The following is a 17,512-nucleotide window of genomic DNA, read 5'->3' on the forward strand; positions in this document are numbered from 1 at the left end:
ATCGATCGATCGATCGATCGATCGATCGATCGATCGATCGATCGATCGATCGATCGATCGATCGATCGATCGATCGATCGATCGATCGATCGATCGATCGATCGATCGACGGAACCTTTTGGTTTCAGTTGCATTATGTTTTTTTAATCAATTTGAGTTGCATTGCTGATCGCAATCCAGCTCCTATCAGTCGCTTAGTTCATCTATATATGCTCTCTAGTTCATGCAACCTTTTGATATCACTGCAGTTGGCTTAAATCTGTGTTAAATTAATTGATGAAGATCGTGGCTATCTTAATTAACTTCATCATTTTCTGATTGTAAACGTGGTAAAGGTGGTACGCAGTGTAATGTTGATCTGCATGTTGTATGTGAGACAACCAAATCTGATTGAAATTGCAGTTTTAGCGCATGCCAAAATTGCTTTTCCAAAACAAAAAACAGCAATGTACCATAGGACAAAAGATTATTAATAATGTCACATTACCGGCATGTTTGGTTGATGACTGACTATGACAATGAACAAAGCACATGCATATTTGGTGTTATGGCACAACAAAGTTAGGCTACAAACTAAACATGCAATGTGAATTTCACTACCCCCACTCCATACCATGCTCTCCCTTCCTCTAGTGAGTTGATAACCATCTAAGCTAGCAAGCAACCCAAATTGGCTCTGCCTCGCTACCTTGTTGTTGTATCTCATCAACACTTAGAAATATACATGGTTAGAAATACATGCTACTCCCTCTGTCCCATAATATAAGAGCGTTTCCGACACTACACTAGTGCCAAAATCACTCTTATATTATACTCCCTCCGTTCAGAATTACTTGTCGCAGAAATGAACGTATCTAGACGTATTTTAGTTTTAGATACATCCATTTTCAAGACAAGTAATTCCGAACGAAGGGAGTACGGGACAGGGGGAGTAAAAAACACAGTGTCAACACGAGTTATAGATCATAGGATCGATTCATTTTCTACACTAAGGCTTCCTTTTATTTGCAAGATTACAAGAGCACCGGAAAATAGGAAAAGAAAATGCATGTAAATTGTATCCAACAGGCTAGAGTCTGATAGATTCTATCCAGATGAATCTTAGGCAAAAAAAATACACTTGAATCCTACAATGATTTAATTTTTTTGACGATAGAAACCACTAGAGCCCGCCACAAAAATTATCTTCTAATAAAGTGTAGGTGCGAATGAATCTTAAGAAAATGGAATTGTGTGATTAAATATTACAAATGGATCCCCTCAAAAAAATATTACAAATGGAACAAATAATATATGAAAAAATCATAAGAAATCCATTATTTAAAAAAACACGCAAACCTTTTGAATCCCTTTTTTTTATTAGGGATTGAAAAAATATTGTTTTGTTAGCATTCAAACCTTTTAAAATGAAACAGGCCCTGGAGCTAAACTTGGGCCCAACCCAACTCCATGGACAGGATTTATATCACATCCAGCCGAGGCCCAGGAGAGGAGACGACGACGCCGGGGCCGGGCCGAGCCAAGCACGACGATGACTCAGCTCCAAGCTGCTCCGCTCAAAACCCTAAGCTTTTCCGGCGCGGCGGTGCGGCCGCGGCATGCGACGGCGACGTTCCGGTGCTCGGCCGCGGCCCGGAGCTACAGCATTACGCTCCTCCCGGGCGACGGCATCGGCCCGGAGGTGGTCGCCGTCGCCAAGGACGTCCTCTCCGTCGCCGGCGCCAAGGAAGGCAAGCCAAGCTGAACCCCACGCCGTCCATTGCTTTGAGCTCCGACTAGTGCTAGCTGGCAGGGCGACAGGTGACCCCAATTTGTTTGCTTGCGGCCGCAGGCGTGGAGCTCCGGTTCCGGGAGATGCTGATGGGCGGCGCGGCGCTGGACGCCGTCGGGGTGCCGCTCCCCGACGAGACGCTGGCGGCGGCGCGGGCCTCCGACGCCGTCCTGCTCGGCGCGATAGGAGGGTGAGTGGAAACCATCTGGCAGCAGTAATTAATTCAGAAGTCGTCATGTGCATCTTCTGTGACTTTGAGTTTCAGTAAATTGGATGTTGATGCTGCGGTTGGTTGCAGGTATAAGTGGGATAACAATGAGAAGCATCTCAAGCCCGAGACCGGGCTGCTCAACATCCGTGCCGGGCTCGGCGTGTTTGCCAATCTGCGACCAGCCACGGTGTTGCCGCAGGTATATCCCTATCTTGCTTCAGTTTCAGTGCATTTCGCATAAGAACCATGCTTTACTCGACAGCACTGCCTTTTGTACTCTAGTTTGCTAGTTGCATCCAAGGCATCAGAGTGGCTCCTGCGTCCCTGATGTAATCTGTCATAGCGGTACATAGTTTAACTAAACAGCAAAATACTAGCAAATGTAGCCTTAGCTGCAGGATTTGGGGTGGGATGGACTTGTTTAATTCGCTTAAAAATAGTGATGTTCTGTGTAATTACTTCCCTCTATGACCTGACACTTTTGTAGTTAGTAGATGCATCTACTTTGAAGAAAGAGGTGGCTGAAGGAGTTGACATCATGGTTGTTAGAGAGCTTACTGGAGGTATTGTTGACCTCAGACATTTCAGCGCCCCCCCCCCCCCCCCCCCCCCTGATAAATTGCGTGAATGTCCTATGATGATGCCAAGATGTGTTTTCGTGAAGAATGTGTAATTGAATTAAGAACTACTGAATAGTGCATTACTTGAGAACTAATTTTTTATAAACGACTCTATCCCCAGATTGATTGTATTGCACGTGTTGCATTTGAAGTTGCCCGCAAGAGAGGAGGGAACCTATGCTCGGTGGACAAAGCGAATGTTCTCGAGGTACTTAAGTATATAAACCCCAAACATGTTCTTGATTTGTTTGACTTGTATAAAAATTGGAACTGATCCATGGAGTTATATTGAGGAACACCGTGATATTTAATGTTTATACAACAATATCTTGGATATCTAGTTGAATATATTGATTATGAACTATCATTTTGCTCATGCTAGAATCCTCTTCAGAGTATAAGCTTATAGTTACAAGTATTTTTATTTCACATAGCGAATATAACATTTTGATCAAATGTTGTTTTAGGCATCTATGCTTTGGAGGAAGAGGGTCACTGCAATAGCTTCTGAATTCCCTGATGTTGAGCTGTCACACATGTATGTTGATAATGCTTCGATGCAGCTTGTTTGGAATCCTAAACAGGTTTGTTTCTTTGTATGCAATTGATTTCATGCCGATTCAAGCAGTATGAGCATGTGCTGACCTACTGAATTTCCTGCATCATCACAGTTTGACACAATTGTAACGAACAATAGTTATGGTGACATATTGTCGGACGAAGCATCCATGATCACAGGAAGCATTGGAATGCTCCCATCTGCTAGTGTTGGTGAATCGGTAATAGAGGGAGCCCACATTAAATTGCTTGCAAGCGCTCATATTGTTCTGCTGAGAATGCTAGAAGAAGGCACTGAAGGATCTTGTTTTCCTTTGCAGGGACCGGGTCTATTCGAACCTATCCATGGCTCTGCCCCTGACATTGCTGGGCAGGTTGGTTGATATAGCTTCTACTCGCAGAATAGATTTTGTGTGCAGAACAAGGCAACCCCGTTAGCTGCGTTTGAAATTCTGATTCCTCCTGCTATTTGTTGAGTGCAGGACAAGGCAAACCCGTTAGCTACAATTCTTAGTGCTGCGATGCTACTGAAATATGGCCTCGGTGCTGAAAATGCTGCCAAGAGAATCGAAACCGCGGTTACGGAGACATTGGACAGCGGGTTCCGAACAGGGGACATATATTCTCCTGGAACGGTAAGATCAGTTTATGAACATTATCAATGGATGTCATGTCTGCATGTGGTCATTGCTACATTTACGTCGAAGAAGTTCAATGCCTACTAAAGCTACTTTGTATCTGCTGCCAAGCAAATAATAAAACCTTCATTCACTTAGCAAAGTCGTTAGTTCTCTTGGAATGATTGGTAGTCATGTTCAATAATAAAATCTTTTCAAACATCCCTCACTTCCTTTTTTTCGGATCTTTTTTTTTCATGGGTGCTCTTTTTTCGAAGCTTACGTGGTCATGTCGTTCTTCTGTTTGGTTGCAGACATTGGTCGGGTGTAAGCGAATGGGCGAGGAGGTCCTGAAGGCTCTGGAGTCACAGAAGTAAACTAACCGGGGGCCATCGATTGATCAATGTACTCAGGGTAGAGAGAAGCCCGCAGAGATAGATTTGATCCGGCCGAAGTGTGATTTTGATTACTTTTTTTGTAGTGGGAATTGAGCAGATGTGTGTTGCACCTTTCTTTTTCTTTTGTTGATTGAATTTTTTACCCCATAATGATGAATAAAAATGGGAGGCGGTCCCCTTTTACCTGGCTGAAAAGGAGTTATTTTCACAAGTCAAAAAAAATATATATTGGATTTGCTATTGGGTGATGAGAACTAACAAAGTCTCATCCAACTCCTAAAAAATCCTCACGAATCTTCACGTAAAATCCAAGGGTGTGTGAGTTAGAAGAGACATAATTATTTCTCATCTAGACGAGAGCTGCCACACACCAAGCATCATTTTTTTCATTTTTGTAAGATGTGTCGATACCGGAACCGTTAATTAGCAAAAGAATAGTCTAGTCTGATGAGTAGATAATAAATTCTCCCCCAAGAAAGAGGGTAGATAACAAATCCAAGACTGGATTTAGTAAAAAAAAAGTTACAAAGGAAAAAGGGTAAAAGGGTAAAAAAATTCCGACTTGCCGGATTCGAACCAGCGACCTAAGGATTTATCTGCAACACTACAGTCCTCCGCTCTACCAACTGAGCTAAAGTCGGCCTGTGGTAACCTCCTTACGTTAGGTTATATATACCGATAGTTTGAAGCACTTGACCAATCCCTGCAACTGCTGTAGCAAAGAGTTGAACTTTTTTTTTAGAAGAAGTTGAAGAACCATGTATTCATTCGTTTTTTTAACATAACCATGTATTCATTCGTTTTTTTAACATAATCATGTATTCATTCATAATAGAGCAAGTAGTTGAACTTGGCCCGATCCTTCCCTTTTTTTAGAAGAAGAACCATGTATTCATTCATAATAGTAGCAACATACATGGTTTCTCTATGAAACAGTCCCAAGAGACAGCACATAAACAGTCCCAAGAGACAGCACGGCAGAGGATACGAGTCAACGGAATGACCAAAGTTCCTTCATCAAATTCAAACAGAAGAAAAAAGAAGCTTGGCATCTCAAAGGGCCGGATTCTATGTGTCTGATATATATTCACCATTTCGTAACTGGTAGCAATGTCATCATCATCATACATATAGGTAAGGGTAAGGGTAAGCATACGGTATCCCGATGGCCAAGACAATGAATTGGGGCTGACCCGATGGCCAAGGATCGAGGTTAGCTGCATTCTATGAGAGGTTAAGGGGGCGCTAGGGATTAAACTACCCGATCGCTTGCTTGGAATCAGACTGGTTTTAGGCTTAGAGTTGGTTTCATAGGAAGCATACTATGGTTCAGATACCTTTATTGGCGATCAAATTTGTCCACGTGAATGAGTGGCGACGTCACAACTCTAGTCCAATTGCAACCCTTTTATTGAACTATCAACAATTTTCGTCTTGCAAAGATTGATACCGCGTGGAAGATGTATCCAAGAGACTTCCTTGTAATTCTTGGTTCTATGAGTTACTTTGTATGATTTTGCATCTTGAATCCAAAGCACTATACTGTAATGGTTTCAAGTATGAATAAAGTTATGAGGTGTTCCCAAGAAAAGGAGAACCTAGGGGTTTGTTTGCATGCAAGATTTAGTCAAATAATAGTAATCGGTTAATGTTTCCAAAATATTAAGGATCTCCTTATTTGTAACCATCTTATCTAGATTTCTTACTAAAGAAATAGTACTGGTCATTTAATGTTTCAAAAATGTTAAGGATCTCCTTATTTATAATTGTCTTATCTAGTATTTTTACTAGTAAATAATAGTAATCACTTAATGTTTCCAAAACAAAGATGTTACTTTTGTGACGTTTGCTTAGAGGTATGGCCTATATTTGGAAGAAAAGCGCAAAACATAAATGTTCTATAAGTGGAGAAATAGATGATGACCCCGCATTCTTCTCAATATAAACCACAGAGCTCGGGCATGGATGACACACCAACTCATTGCATTTCACTAGCTTTACATGCCAAAGATTATGTGGACCGCCATGAAGCTTACCGTCTTCTTTTCTCTCCTCCCTCTCCTCACCATCTCCCTCCCTTGCATTGCCAGCAATACCATCCAGCTAGTTTACGACACAGAAGGCGAGCCACTAAACAGCTACAATGCCTACTACGTCCTCCCAGCCAAACATATAGATGACAAGTTGTTCCTCACAACTAAGCGCATTCATCATCATGGCTGCCTATACCATGTTGTCCTCGAGAGCAACATGACTATTCGAACCAACATGGAGTTCATTTTTTTTTCAACGATACGGCCACCACCGAGAGATGTAAACATTGTGCCTATCCACTTGTCGAGCGACGTATGGATCGAGACTAATGATCTATCTAGTTTATGTGCAAAGATGTTGCCTTGGCACCTGACGGATCAAACACCAAATTCATCGTTAGGATCGACTCAGTATGTGGCGGCAGGGAACAAGGAGGGCACATGGTCGCCCTTGGTGTTTCGGATTGAGAGGCATGGCGCTGACATGACAGGATACAAGTTGGTGGTCTGTGCCAACAAGGGCCCGTGCAAAGATCTGGGTTTGCGTACTTATAATGGAAATATGTGGTTAACTGTGAGCAATGAACCTTTCATGGTTGTGTTCATGAAAGCCACCTAGGTTGTAAGTACTTTGCATTTCTCTTGGCATCCTATGTGTTCATCTAATGTAATAATGAATGTTGATTGTTTCATGTATGAGTCAATAATACAAGACTATTTGCAATGAATCTATGACCGACATGCCTTGAATTTTTTTAATCCATCCAATATAATGATGAATGGTTATTGTGTCGTGTATGGGTTCATAATACAAGAATATTTACAATTACGGCTGGCATTTCTTGAATTTTGTTAGGAAACCTACCCACCTATGCCATAAGAAACTTCAAATTCCCTGTTGGGGTGAGTGATGATCGGATCCAAATGATGGAATTTTTAGTGAAGTTATAATAAAGAGAGGTTTATAACCCGTGGTTCCATTCGACCCATTAAAGGCCCGTGGATCCTTTGGGTTGTTTCTAGCCCGTAGTAACCTTCAGCCCATTAACGACCCATTATGGATGTGGTTTGTCTTAGATGGCTTTCGGCCTATTAACGATCCGTTATGTGTTTGGGACCATTAGCGGGTCCTTCTGCTTTTAGTCTATTTGTGGCTCATGTTGTGTTTTAGGCCTTTTGATGTACAACATTATTCAACCCATTTGTGGCCCATGTTGTGTTTTGGCCCATTTGTGGCTCGAGGTTTTACGACCCGTATGTGGCACATGGTTACTACGACCCGTATGTGGCCCATGTTGTGTTTTGGCCCATTTGTGGCTCGAGATTTTACGACCCGTATGTGGCACATGGTAACTACGACCCGTATGTGGCCCATGTTTATTATGGCCTATCACGTTCGGTCTATTAGCGTATCGTGGAAATCAAACCGCGGTAACTAAACAAGCAATTTACGCTGGAATATTACAACTATTACATAGATTACATCCACAGGGCACTAAAGTTTGCCACATGTGCGAATAAACGCAACAACAAAACATCGGACTAAATACATTGGACCTCAATGTTGGCCGGTCCGGACGTGTTTTGCCACGCAAACCGGAGACAAACTGGGGGGAGGGGGGCTTTGCGGGCGTCCGCACCACTGCCACGCCCGCGTCAGACTAATCTGGCCCACCGCAAAACATTTTCCTAGCTCTCCTGCGCTTTTCGTCCAATGCATGCGCCACTTCCCAGGCCACATTCATGCCGGCCGAAAGCATGCATCGGCCGACATTGATGCCCAACACAGGCTGCCGCGGCTCTCCGACGCCCTTCCACAACATGGCAGGGCAGCCACGACTACGAGGTGGTCGTCCGGTATAGGATTTAGGTTTATGTTTTTAAGTATTTAGCTAAACGGTCGAGTTACTGACTTCTTTTATATAAATATGTCCTAACTTGAATGAAATTGGTCGAGTTTGTTTAAATTTCATCTGGTTTGTTTAAACCCTGTTTGAAATGCGTTGCATGACCGGCTCCCGCATTCATATCTGCGGACTGGCCCCTATCTCCCCCTGTCCACGGACAGTGTACAGTGTATAGTATAAATTATCCTCAAATCTCGAAAGGAGAATTGGAAGGGTGAGATGGAACTTTGTACAGACTGATACGGCGTTCGATGGCAGAGGATCAAATTTCTTTCAAACCCAAACAGAAGAAAAAATAAGCCTCTCAACTCAAAGGGATTCTATGTGTGTGATATATATTCACCATTCTGTAACTGGTAGCAATGTCATCATCATCATCATCATCATGCATATAGGTGGTAAGGGTAAGCATACGGTAATAACAGGGGAGGGAGTGCATGCCAAAATGACAATGCAATTGGTAGCTAATGAGCTAGCTAGCTAGCCATCCATCCTGTGTCAGTCAGTACCTACATATACCGCCGACCGCCGAGAGTAAAATTTCCCCCCTTTTCCGTGCATCAAAACTGTACAATTCACCAGTGAGTGTGTCGTCCTTCCCTTCCCTACGCAGACTGACTGACTTTCCTAGCTAAAACCAACTGACTCTAGTAAGTAGTAGTAGTATATATGTATATGTCCACCCTCCATGTCGTTTGTTTGGTTTCCTACTCTGCCTGCCTGCCTGTGGTATGCCGCAGCTAGACATGCCGCTAGTTGAACCTGCGCTTCTTCTTGGTGGGCGTGTCGTGCACCTGCGTCTTCTCCCCATACATCCTCAGCTGCAGGTTCTCAAACGCCTCCGACACCGCCTCCACCTGCCACCCCACCACCAAGGTTTTCATGTCATTCAATCGCAATCGAGAGCCAATGGTATTCTAGTAGTAAGTGCCTGCATGGTTTCTTCTTCACTTACCAGCTCCGGCTTCTTTGCGTACACCCTCACAATCCTGTCCTGGTTGCAGACCGGCAGCAGGTGGCTGACGCGCTCGTCCGTTATCGGGAACTTCTCTTCGCATCCGAAATCCTGGCATCACAAGAGTTCTACCTTAGACCATTGCCACCATACATATCCAAGATACAAAGAAGGGTTTGTAAATACCTTGAAGAACTTGATGCTGTGGGATGACCCAAATTATGTGTTTAAGAGAAAGAAAGGCAACTGGTCACAACTTGGAAGATCATGCATACTGTGCGCGTAAATGAATAACAGGGTGGGACTAATGGATGTTCAAGCATCAAAAACCTTTCGAGCGGGTTGTCCTTCCCACGCGTCAAGTCAATCTTCACATTGCTGACCGCCACGTCTTCCTCCTTAAGCAGCACCTTTGAAGTTATCTGAAGACACACAGGGAAAATTAGAAACAGAGAGCTTGCAGAGTTAGTTTCAGGGAGGTCAGATAGTAGCAACCGACGCAAAATGAGTCAAGAGGGGAGACATGAACCTGTGAGCAAACTATGTCCTGTGCAGTTATATTCTTGAAATGGTCCAGTTTATCCTTTGGAACAGAATACTGATTGCAGAACTGCAACTCAAAAGAATTTAACTGAATCAACATATGCAAGACCACAACGTAAAACGGGATGCTGCTCACGATGTAAGTATGGTACAGAACAATATTAAACTCTCCTTGTAGTCTGAAAAGTCGAGTAATCTAGTGTGATATTGGCAGATTAACCCACCCCTAAAATGTTTCTAGAAAATGAAAATTAGTAATAACATGTGTGGATGCAGTCTCTATAACTATCCAGCACTACACTCACCTAAACACCTACTTAGGTTTAAAAGGCACCAACTCGCATATAAAGCCAAACCAGTCACTGTATCTGCCAACTCAACCCAAGACGCATACCACTATACGCAAAGCCTTGACTAAATCGACACGCAGAAACTGGTAATAGTTGCTTGCACTACATGTCATATCAAGTTACACACTGAACAACATTCAAATAATATTGCACGTGCATAACTGTAAGACCCACAGATTCAGCACAAATAGCTGTGAGAAGAGCATGTGACAGAAGGACAGACAAAATAATAGAATGATACTCCCTCCGTCCCATAATGTAAGACGTATTTTGACACTAATGTGGTGTGAAAAAACGTCTTACATTATGGGACGGAGGGAGTATATTACAACTGAAAAGAACTGCTACCTTGTAGAGCTCTCTCCGGCGAATACGCTGAATGATTTCCTTTGCTTTCTTCAGTTCATCGTTGGGAGCAGTTTCAATGCTTTTGACGATTGTGTCATCTAACTGGAAATCCCAGAGTTGTACAAGTAAGAGGGATAGACCAACAAAAGAACCATTAATGTAACAAACATAACATTATCTGACACCAAACCTTCCAAAAGTCCTCTGGATCATCTGCATGCAAAGATATTCCCAAGTATTCATTCGCTTCAACAAGCGCATCCACAAGCATCAGTTCAACAGCCTAACAATTGAAGACTGTTAGAAACAGTTCCATTTATATAGAAAGAAAGCAATGCACGGAGACTGCAGATAACTGGAACTGGCAACGTCTTTCTGCGGGCATAATAGCTAACAATATAATTGATGATGCAACTTAAAGGACATACATAAAGAAGAGGCAATATACAGGAGTGCAGATTTTTGGTGCATACACATTTATCAGTATAAATTGGTGAAGCAACTTAAGTACATCCAAAAATGAGATCACGACAGCACAATCATTTCATTTAAACACGAGACCTTTGAGAGCTTCATCTAAAAACCCTACTATGATTATCTTCTACAATACCATATACGACAACAGTTAACACTGTTGACAGGAAGTCTCAGTGTAATGCAACACAGCCGTATGGACTTACTTATGGGTTGTCTCTTGATGTAACCATGATATTTTGTAAGGTAAATAAGGCAATACTGTAATGGAGTTGGAAAACCCTGAGTATAAAGAGCATGTACCTTTACTTTGGCATGGGTATAGACAGTCCGATGCAGATCAGCACGTGTTGTGAACAATTTATGGATGCTCAGATCTGTAATTCCAAGTGGAGTATACCAAGTCACGTATTAGATACTTACAGAAAAAGAAAACAATGGCAATGGGTCAAATTGAAATAGATGACTGTTATATAGTTGACCTACAGTCTTTGGCAGGGTAGCATATTTCATCACCCATCACTCGCATACCTTCTAAAAGCCTGTATGAAAAACGGCAATATATGTTGATGGACAAGTTCTGTCTAAATGCTCATGATCACAAAATCACATTGGCATTCTCGTCAGCACATAAACGTTGCCAACAGTGTAGCTGGCGTTCTTTCATCATCATAATCATATCTTCAATTATTTTAACATTCCTAAGCTTCCATTGAGGATCTACATAATTATCTGGCATTGTCAGTTTGCACAACAGTGCAGATCTTGAATGCCTGTGTTCATATTCTCAACTAGGCCATAGGGGCAATTGGGCAAAAGAAAGTTGGCACGTTTGATGGCAAAATATACCTCCAATGCTGGAAATTGCTCCCAATACCACATGCTCTGCAATCACGGTCAATGTAGTCGAACCTGCATCATTACTCTAGGTTATGCCATAACCAGATGATGGTAGAGAGATAATGGTAGACTTATAGACGAAATTTGGAAGCACGATACAAAGAAGGCCCTTACTTGTCAACATCTATACCGTTGCGCCCATTAGCAACAATGTCGTAAAGGAAACGCTTCTCCTTCACACCCTGTGAAGAACCAATCTACATTTAATCAATCTATTTCATTCGAAATGGGTGATTAAAATAGTAGGAGAGAACAATATACATACTTCTGCTGTGGAGACGTCAGAGCTTGCAACTATCATTTCCTGCAGAAATTTTTGAAGGAGCAGGGTAAGAATTTAATAACTTAGAACAGCACACTGTGCTGTACTATTACAAGCTATGCACCCTATAAATGAACTTCATGCCCGACTGCTCCAGGTTTTTCATTTCATATTTTTATAACAGTACTACCTAGAGATGGCAGGTTGCACAATGAACTGAATTCTGTATGACCCATAAGATCGCTTCAAAATAGGAATGATAACTAAGTTGGTGCCACCACAAGTTCTTATATGAAATGCATTTTACCTTGATAACTTTCAGATAATCAGGTTCAATATCTATTGCGTGTTTATCGACAATGCTGTCCAGAAGCAGTGCAGACATATGTTCATGGGACCTGAATAAGCAAATGAGATTTTATTTATTAAAATGTTAGACCAAAATCTCCAGATAACTTTAACAGATTAACAGGCATATGGGAACACAGATAAGTGGATGAATAATCATTAACCATGCAATGTTAATATGCTCACATGCGTGGCACCTTGACAACTAAAACAAAATGTCGTAGATGGAAAAGAGAATCACCATGTTGATCCTGGATGAACACGAGGAAGAAACTCATGCTCAAACAGATGACTGAAGGGGCCATGTCCAATGTCATGTAAGAGACCTGAACAGAATTATCACAAAGATCATTAACAAGCAAAACTTGTTGAGCCACGGTTGAGAAACACCAACCTGCAAGTTTCACAGTTTGCACATCAATGCGGTCAATGCCAAGTTCGTTTCCCTGTTGAGTGAAAAAAAATGCATAAGCTTCTGCATTATAAGTAAACTGTCACTTGCGAGTATGTAGCAGTCAAGACAATGTTCCATCTTCCATGGTACCAACCTGGTACTTCTGAAGATTGTTCATAGCCTCCCCAGCAAGTCTATAAACACCTAATGAATGTTCAAAACGTGTGTGGACAGCCCCGGGAAACACCAGATATGTAAGGCCTGAAAAGCATACAGAGCATGTTACACAAACATTAATGAACTGTAAATTTCATCAGAGTTGGATTACCCATAAAAGAAGCTCACAGCACTATTCATTTTAGGAAAAAAAATAAGATCATCTAAATCACACTCCCTCCATCCGGAATTACTTGTTGCAGAAATGGATGCATCTAGAACTAAAATACATCCATTTCCACGACAAATAAATCGAGACGGAGGGAGTATACAATAAACACTGTGGCACAAAGAAGTCCGTGGTCGGCTGACAAAAAATAAGTAGCAATGCACTTTCACTGTTCACTAGCACACACAAAAACATCGGATATGGGACTCCATTTAGATTTCTGACACTGCCAGCAAGATAGAATGCAAAGTTCCCAATAAGGTTTCTCTAGCAAGGGAAGAAAACTCACCAAGCTGTTTCAGATCCCGCAACCTGGATGAAATGAAAACATAATTAGGCCATCTAGAAAGTTAAATAGGCAAATGTGCAGCAATAATTTGGGAAAACTCAAGTCACCTCTGAAATTCCTCTGTATCCACAAATTCACGGGCCAACTGCACATCAGAGGAAGTAATTGTTATTGAAGAAAAGTGAATAGCTTAAGGAACAGAAACTATCAGAGAAAGTGACTCTTATTACAGATGATGAATAGTTGGGAGTAGAAATTATGTAAAGCTTCTATTTCTCAGTAGACATACAGAAAATTAAATTAGTAATAAAAGTAGAACTATTTTTCCATATATATGAAATAGACAATTAGTGTGATCATTATATACTGACTGATGACTGACCACGCATCCAAGTTACACAAAGCAATTATTCATTCATAAAAAGAAACATCAGGTGCAGTGTTCTACTTGTAACGCATGGCAGAGCACTGAAGCTCAAAATGGAAAACCACTTGGCCAACAGCAAGAAGACGAGGGCAGTTATGAATGATCATTTAATACTGTAGGACACAAGAGAACTCCCAACAGAATCCTCAGTGGTTGAACACATTTAAGTTTTAAATAAAAGGAATATACATATATGCAGCATGAGATCCTGTTACTAATTGGTTGCAAGACTGAAGATGGTCCAATGCTAGTGCCATCAGAACTGAGTTACTCAAATTCAGGATACTGGAATGTGAAAACGGTATGCAGATTACTAATATCCATGGTGGAAAGTAAAAGGGACCCAATATTATGTAACTTGAATACGACCTAGTTAGTGGAGACACATTAGGACGGACGTTACGAATTGCCATAAGCAGAGCAGCAGCTACACCAGACAGCAGTAACTGTAGTGAGGTAGAATAAACGAGTACAAAGAGTAGCCAAGCCAAAAATAGCCATGAAGTGCAATGCTGAAACAGTCCTTTTGGTGCATCATCACTAAACTGGTAGTAGCATGCTCCATGTTCCATTACTTGGGGGACGCACGTTACAGCCCAAGCACTAATAATGGATAAACAGGCCAATCAAAGCATAATACGTTTATTTAATTATTAACCCCATAATAACTATTATAATACCCATCGCTCTCAAGGTTGACCCCGGTCATACTCAGGTCAGGCAACAACAATATTCCCATTCTCCGGTGGAGGAAACAGAAACAGGTCATACATTAGCACAAGCAAGCGTGGAAAAGGTCCAGCGAATGAATTTTAAAACGGAAGGGCACATGGGGAGCACTTGTAGCTAGTAATAAGCAGTTGATACGCCACAACAACACAAACATACAGCCGAAAATCTGAAGAGGAAAAACAGCAGGTAATCAGGTGGACGGGGACTTGCGCCGTCGTTGCTGTTTGGTCCCGTCGTGGAGCACAAGGAAACGAACTCTCAGCACCATTTCCACGGGACTGAAATCGGACTGAATCGCAGCGCCCGACGATGACAAACAGACATAAGGAAACGCATACTGCTCGTGAAAAAAAAAACTCGGACCGCGCGCGGGCAGAGCAGAGATTGGTGGGGAAGCAAGCACGCAGGCGCAGTAATGCGGAGGAGGGAGCGGTGCGATGGAGGCCCGAAACGAATCGAATCGCCGACCAACCCGAAACCGACGGATTGCTCGCCCAAACCACCGGGCCGAACCACGCACCCACAACCAACCAATCGATAAGGCAGCCGAGCCGCCGCAACAAAACAAGAGCGAACAGGAGGAAGGGGAAGCAGTCGAATCGCTCACGGGGTCGAGGGAGATGTTGCCGTGGAGGTTGTCGAAGACCTGCTTGGTGGAGCAGCGGTCGTAGTCGCCGTACAGGTACCTGCCCGCCGCCGCCACCGGCGCCCGCGGCAGCACGTCCCCCTCCGCCGCCGCCGCCGCCGGGGCGCAGTACTCGCCCATCTCCTCCGCGGTTCGCGGAACCCCCGCCGCTTGGCTCGCGGAAGGAAGGTTCGAGGCGGCGTTTGGTTGTGGGGTTGGAGGAGGGGATGGGAGAAAAGCAAACTGCAAAGAGGATTGATTGATTAATAGCAGCAGCGCTGGCGAGAGATTGGGAGGTTTATAATTCGTAAATGGAAGGTTTACATTAGTAGATCGGATTAGATTATGAGCGGGTCGCGCTGGCCCCACGTGTCGGCGGGTGGCCAGGTGTGAGGGCGCGTGACGCCGTCGCACGGGGAACGCACCGGCGTACACTCCACTCCCAAGGGAATGCCTTATTAGCCTAGGCGTAACGCCAAGAATATTCCACTCTTGATGATGCTACTACTCAGGTACTACTTCCTGTTGTAGGTTATGAATGCTGGGCAATGCTAACTCGCAACCGTTTGGGATAGCAAACAAACGCCATTTTCCACACAGTTTTAGTTGGACGTGAGATCAAATGGTGGCGGTTTCTCAAGAAAAAATGTCATGCGTCGCAGCGAACGGTCGCCATCCATATTAGGGTCCATGGATGTTTGGTCCCTAGCCCCGTCGGCCCTTTCTTCATCTCCTCGTTGCGACAAAACTAATGGTCGGGCTAAACCTGTGCACTGGTGAATGAAGGCGGCATTGAGGAGGTCTCTTCTCTAATAGGCCTTCGCTCTGGCACCTGCCGGCGATGAGATGTGATCTACATGTGATTTTTTCCAAAGTTATGCGATTTTTTACATTGCATAATTTTTTTAAATATCACCAACATACTTTTTAAATGTGTGTACATTTTATAATACAATCAATTTTTTTAATCAAATGAAGATTATTTACAAATTACATGAACAATTATGTACATTATGTGGCCTATTTTAGTGCACAGTCAGTCTTTTTTTTTGAAAACTTAGTAAAGTAATTACAAAAATATGTATATTGATAACATTCTGACAAATAATAAAATATCAAAATGAAAAAAGGACAAAGCAAACCAGTCACTTCCAACTATGTCAGGCCATTTAGGCTGGCCCTAAGTCGAGCGGTTCTACCATCTCACAACAGGCGAGACATAGGCGCTCCCAAGCCAAGTGTTTGTTAGCATTTATTTCTTGGAGGGTCTATTTATCACTTGTAGCGAGATATACAGGGTTGGTCCAGTAGTGTCTTCTTATTTGCTTCTACGCTTGGCTCATTATTTTCTTTCTGTTTTTACATTTTGATTTTTTTGGATTTCTCATGTACTAAAAATGTTCTGATTTTTGGGTCAGTTTTCTCTCATTTCCGCGAGAGTGTTTTTTTCACATTTTAAATGTATATCTACATAGGAATTTACTTTACATAGTTTTGAAAAATGTTCACCGCGCATTAAAAAGATATTAATGGAATGTGAAAGTTTGTTCATGCAGTTTACTAAAATGTTCATACAATTAAAAAGAATTCTCATGGAACTTCAAAAATACGCAAATATTTCAAAATATGTTCACAACATTTCTTAAAAAAAAATTATCATAAATGTAAAAAATGACACTTCTAGAAAACCAACCATAGCACACGCAGTTCATTCAAAGATCTTGAAATATGTTCATGAAATTTCTAAAAAAATTGAAAATATGAAAAACGACACCGTTTTCGCAGTCTTCGCTCTCCTATTATTATGAGCAGATAATTGAGAGCATCATCTACATGAAGACCCTCACAACCTGGATTAGACCTGAAGGGATTCCAAGTAATAACTTCACAAGCGGCCTCACTAGAATTGATATACTTCCTTCAAATTCAAGAGCCTCTTTTTTAGTTCAAATCTTATATGCGAACAAAAAAGGACCGAAGGGAGTACTTGTAAATAAAGCTATATAATTAGATTAGATTAGATTAGATAGGAGGCGATGGCGCAAGGATGGTCGCCGGGTCCAGGGGAGAAATCTTGAGACACTCGGCCTTGTACTCATCAACTGAGCCGTAGCACTGATCCTTTACTAAACAGCAGTAGTAGCATACCGATGGTCGGTCGCATGAATTAAGGATGCACAGTCCATTTACATGGACCTTAACCCTTTCCGCCTCTTCCAATATTCTAGCTGTGGAACATAAAAATATATTAGTGATCACATTAATCTCTGTTTAGAAATAAATAAGTAGTCGATGAACAAACAAACAAACAAACAAACAAACAAACAAATAGACAATCACTGAGAAAAGCCGTAAACACTTGTGG

The 17,512-nt window shown here is 42.2% G+C and overlaps 1 protein-coding gene, 1 non-coding gene and 1 pseudogene across 2 annotated transcripts; 1 reads left to right on the forward strand and 2 right to left on the reverse strand.

The window, feature by feature from the left end:
• Positions 1-1,520: 1,520 nt before the first annotated feature.
• On the forward strand, positions 1,521-4,331 carry LOC125547428 (annotated as a pseudogene).
• A 400-nt stretch (positions 4,332-4,731) lies between these two features.
• On the reverse strand, positions 4,732-4,816 carry TRNAY-GUA. The gene is given in 2 exon segments: positions 4,732-4,767; positions 4,780-4,816. It is a non-coding gene; the product is annotated as a tRNA-Tyr (tRNA).
• Positions 4,817-8,419: 3,603 nt separating this feature from the next.
• On the reverse strand, positions 8,420-15,419 carry LOC125542215 (deoxynucleoside triphosphate triphosphohydrolase SAMHD1 homolog). Its single transcript, XM_048705164.1, has 19 exons — positions 15,130-15,419; positions 13,471-13,508; positions 13,364-13,386; positions 12,844-12,950; positions 12,690-12,741; positions 12,537-12,621; positions 12,255-12,345; positions 11,951-11,989; positions 11,800-11,867; positions 11,635-11,697; positions 11,272-11,327; positions 11,089-11,162; positions 10,502-10,594; positions 10,312-10,413; positions 9,600-9,680; positions 9,401-9,492; positions 9,257-9,272; positions 9,071-9,181; positions 8,420-8,972 (listed from the first exon to the last, which is right to left on the reverse strand). Exons 1-19 carry the CDS (start codon positions 15,286-15,288, stop codon positions 8,868-8,870), a joined length of 1,455 nt encoding a protein of 484 aa, XP_048561121.1. The 5' UTR covers positions 15,289-15,419; the 3' UTR covers positions 8,420-8,867.
• Positions 15,420-17,512: the final 2,093 nt, after the last annotated feature.

The sequence above is a fragment of the Triticum urartu genome, chromosome 3 (assembly GCF_003073215.2).
Source record: "Triticum urartu cultivar G1812 chromosome 3, Tu2.1, whole genome shotgun sequence".
NCBI classification, from domain to species: Eukaryota; Viridiplantae; Streptophyta; class Magnoliopsida; order Poales; family Poaceae; genus Triticum; species Triticum urartu.

What these genes read in the sequence shown, in the direction of transcription:
- LOC125542215 (XM_048705164.1), bottom strand. Translation starts at nt 15,288, where the DNA reads ATGGGCGAGTACTGCGCCCCGGCGGCGGCGGCGGCGGAGGGGGACGTG. An exon ending in GATACAGAGGAATTTCAGAG is followed by an intron (nt 13,387 to 13,470) that starts GTGACTTGAGTT and finishes CATTTCATCCAG; the next exon opens with GTTGCGGGATCTGAAACAGC. An exon ending in GCGGGATCTGAAACAGCTTG is followed by an intron (nt 12,951 to 13,363) that starts GTGAGTTTTCTT and finishes TATGCTTTTCAG; the next exon opens with GCCTTACATATCTGGTGTTT.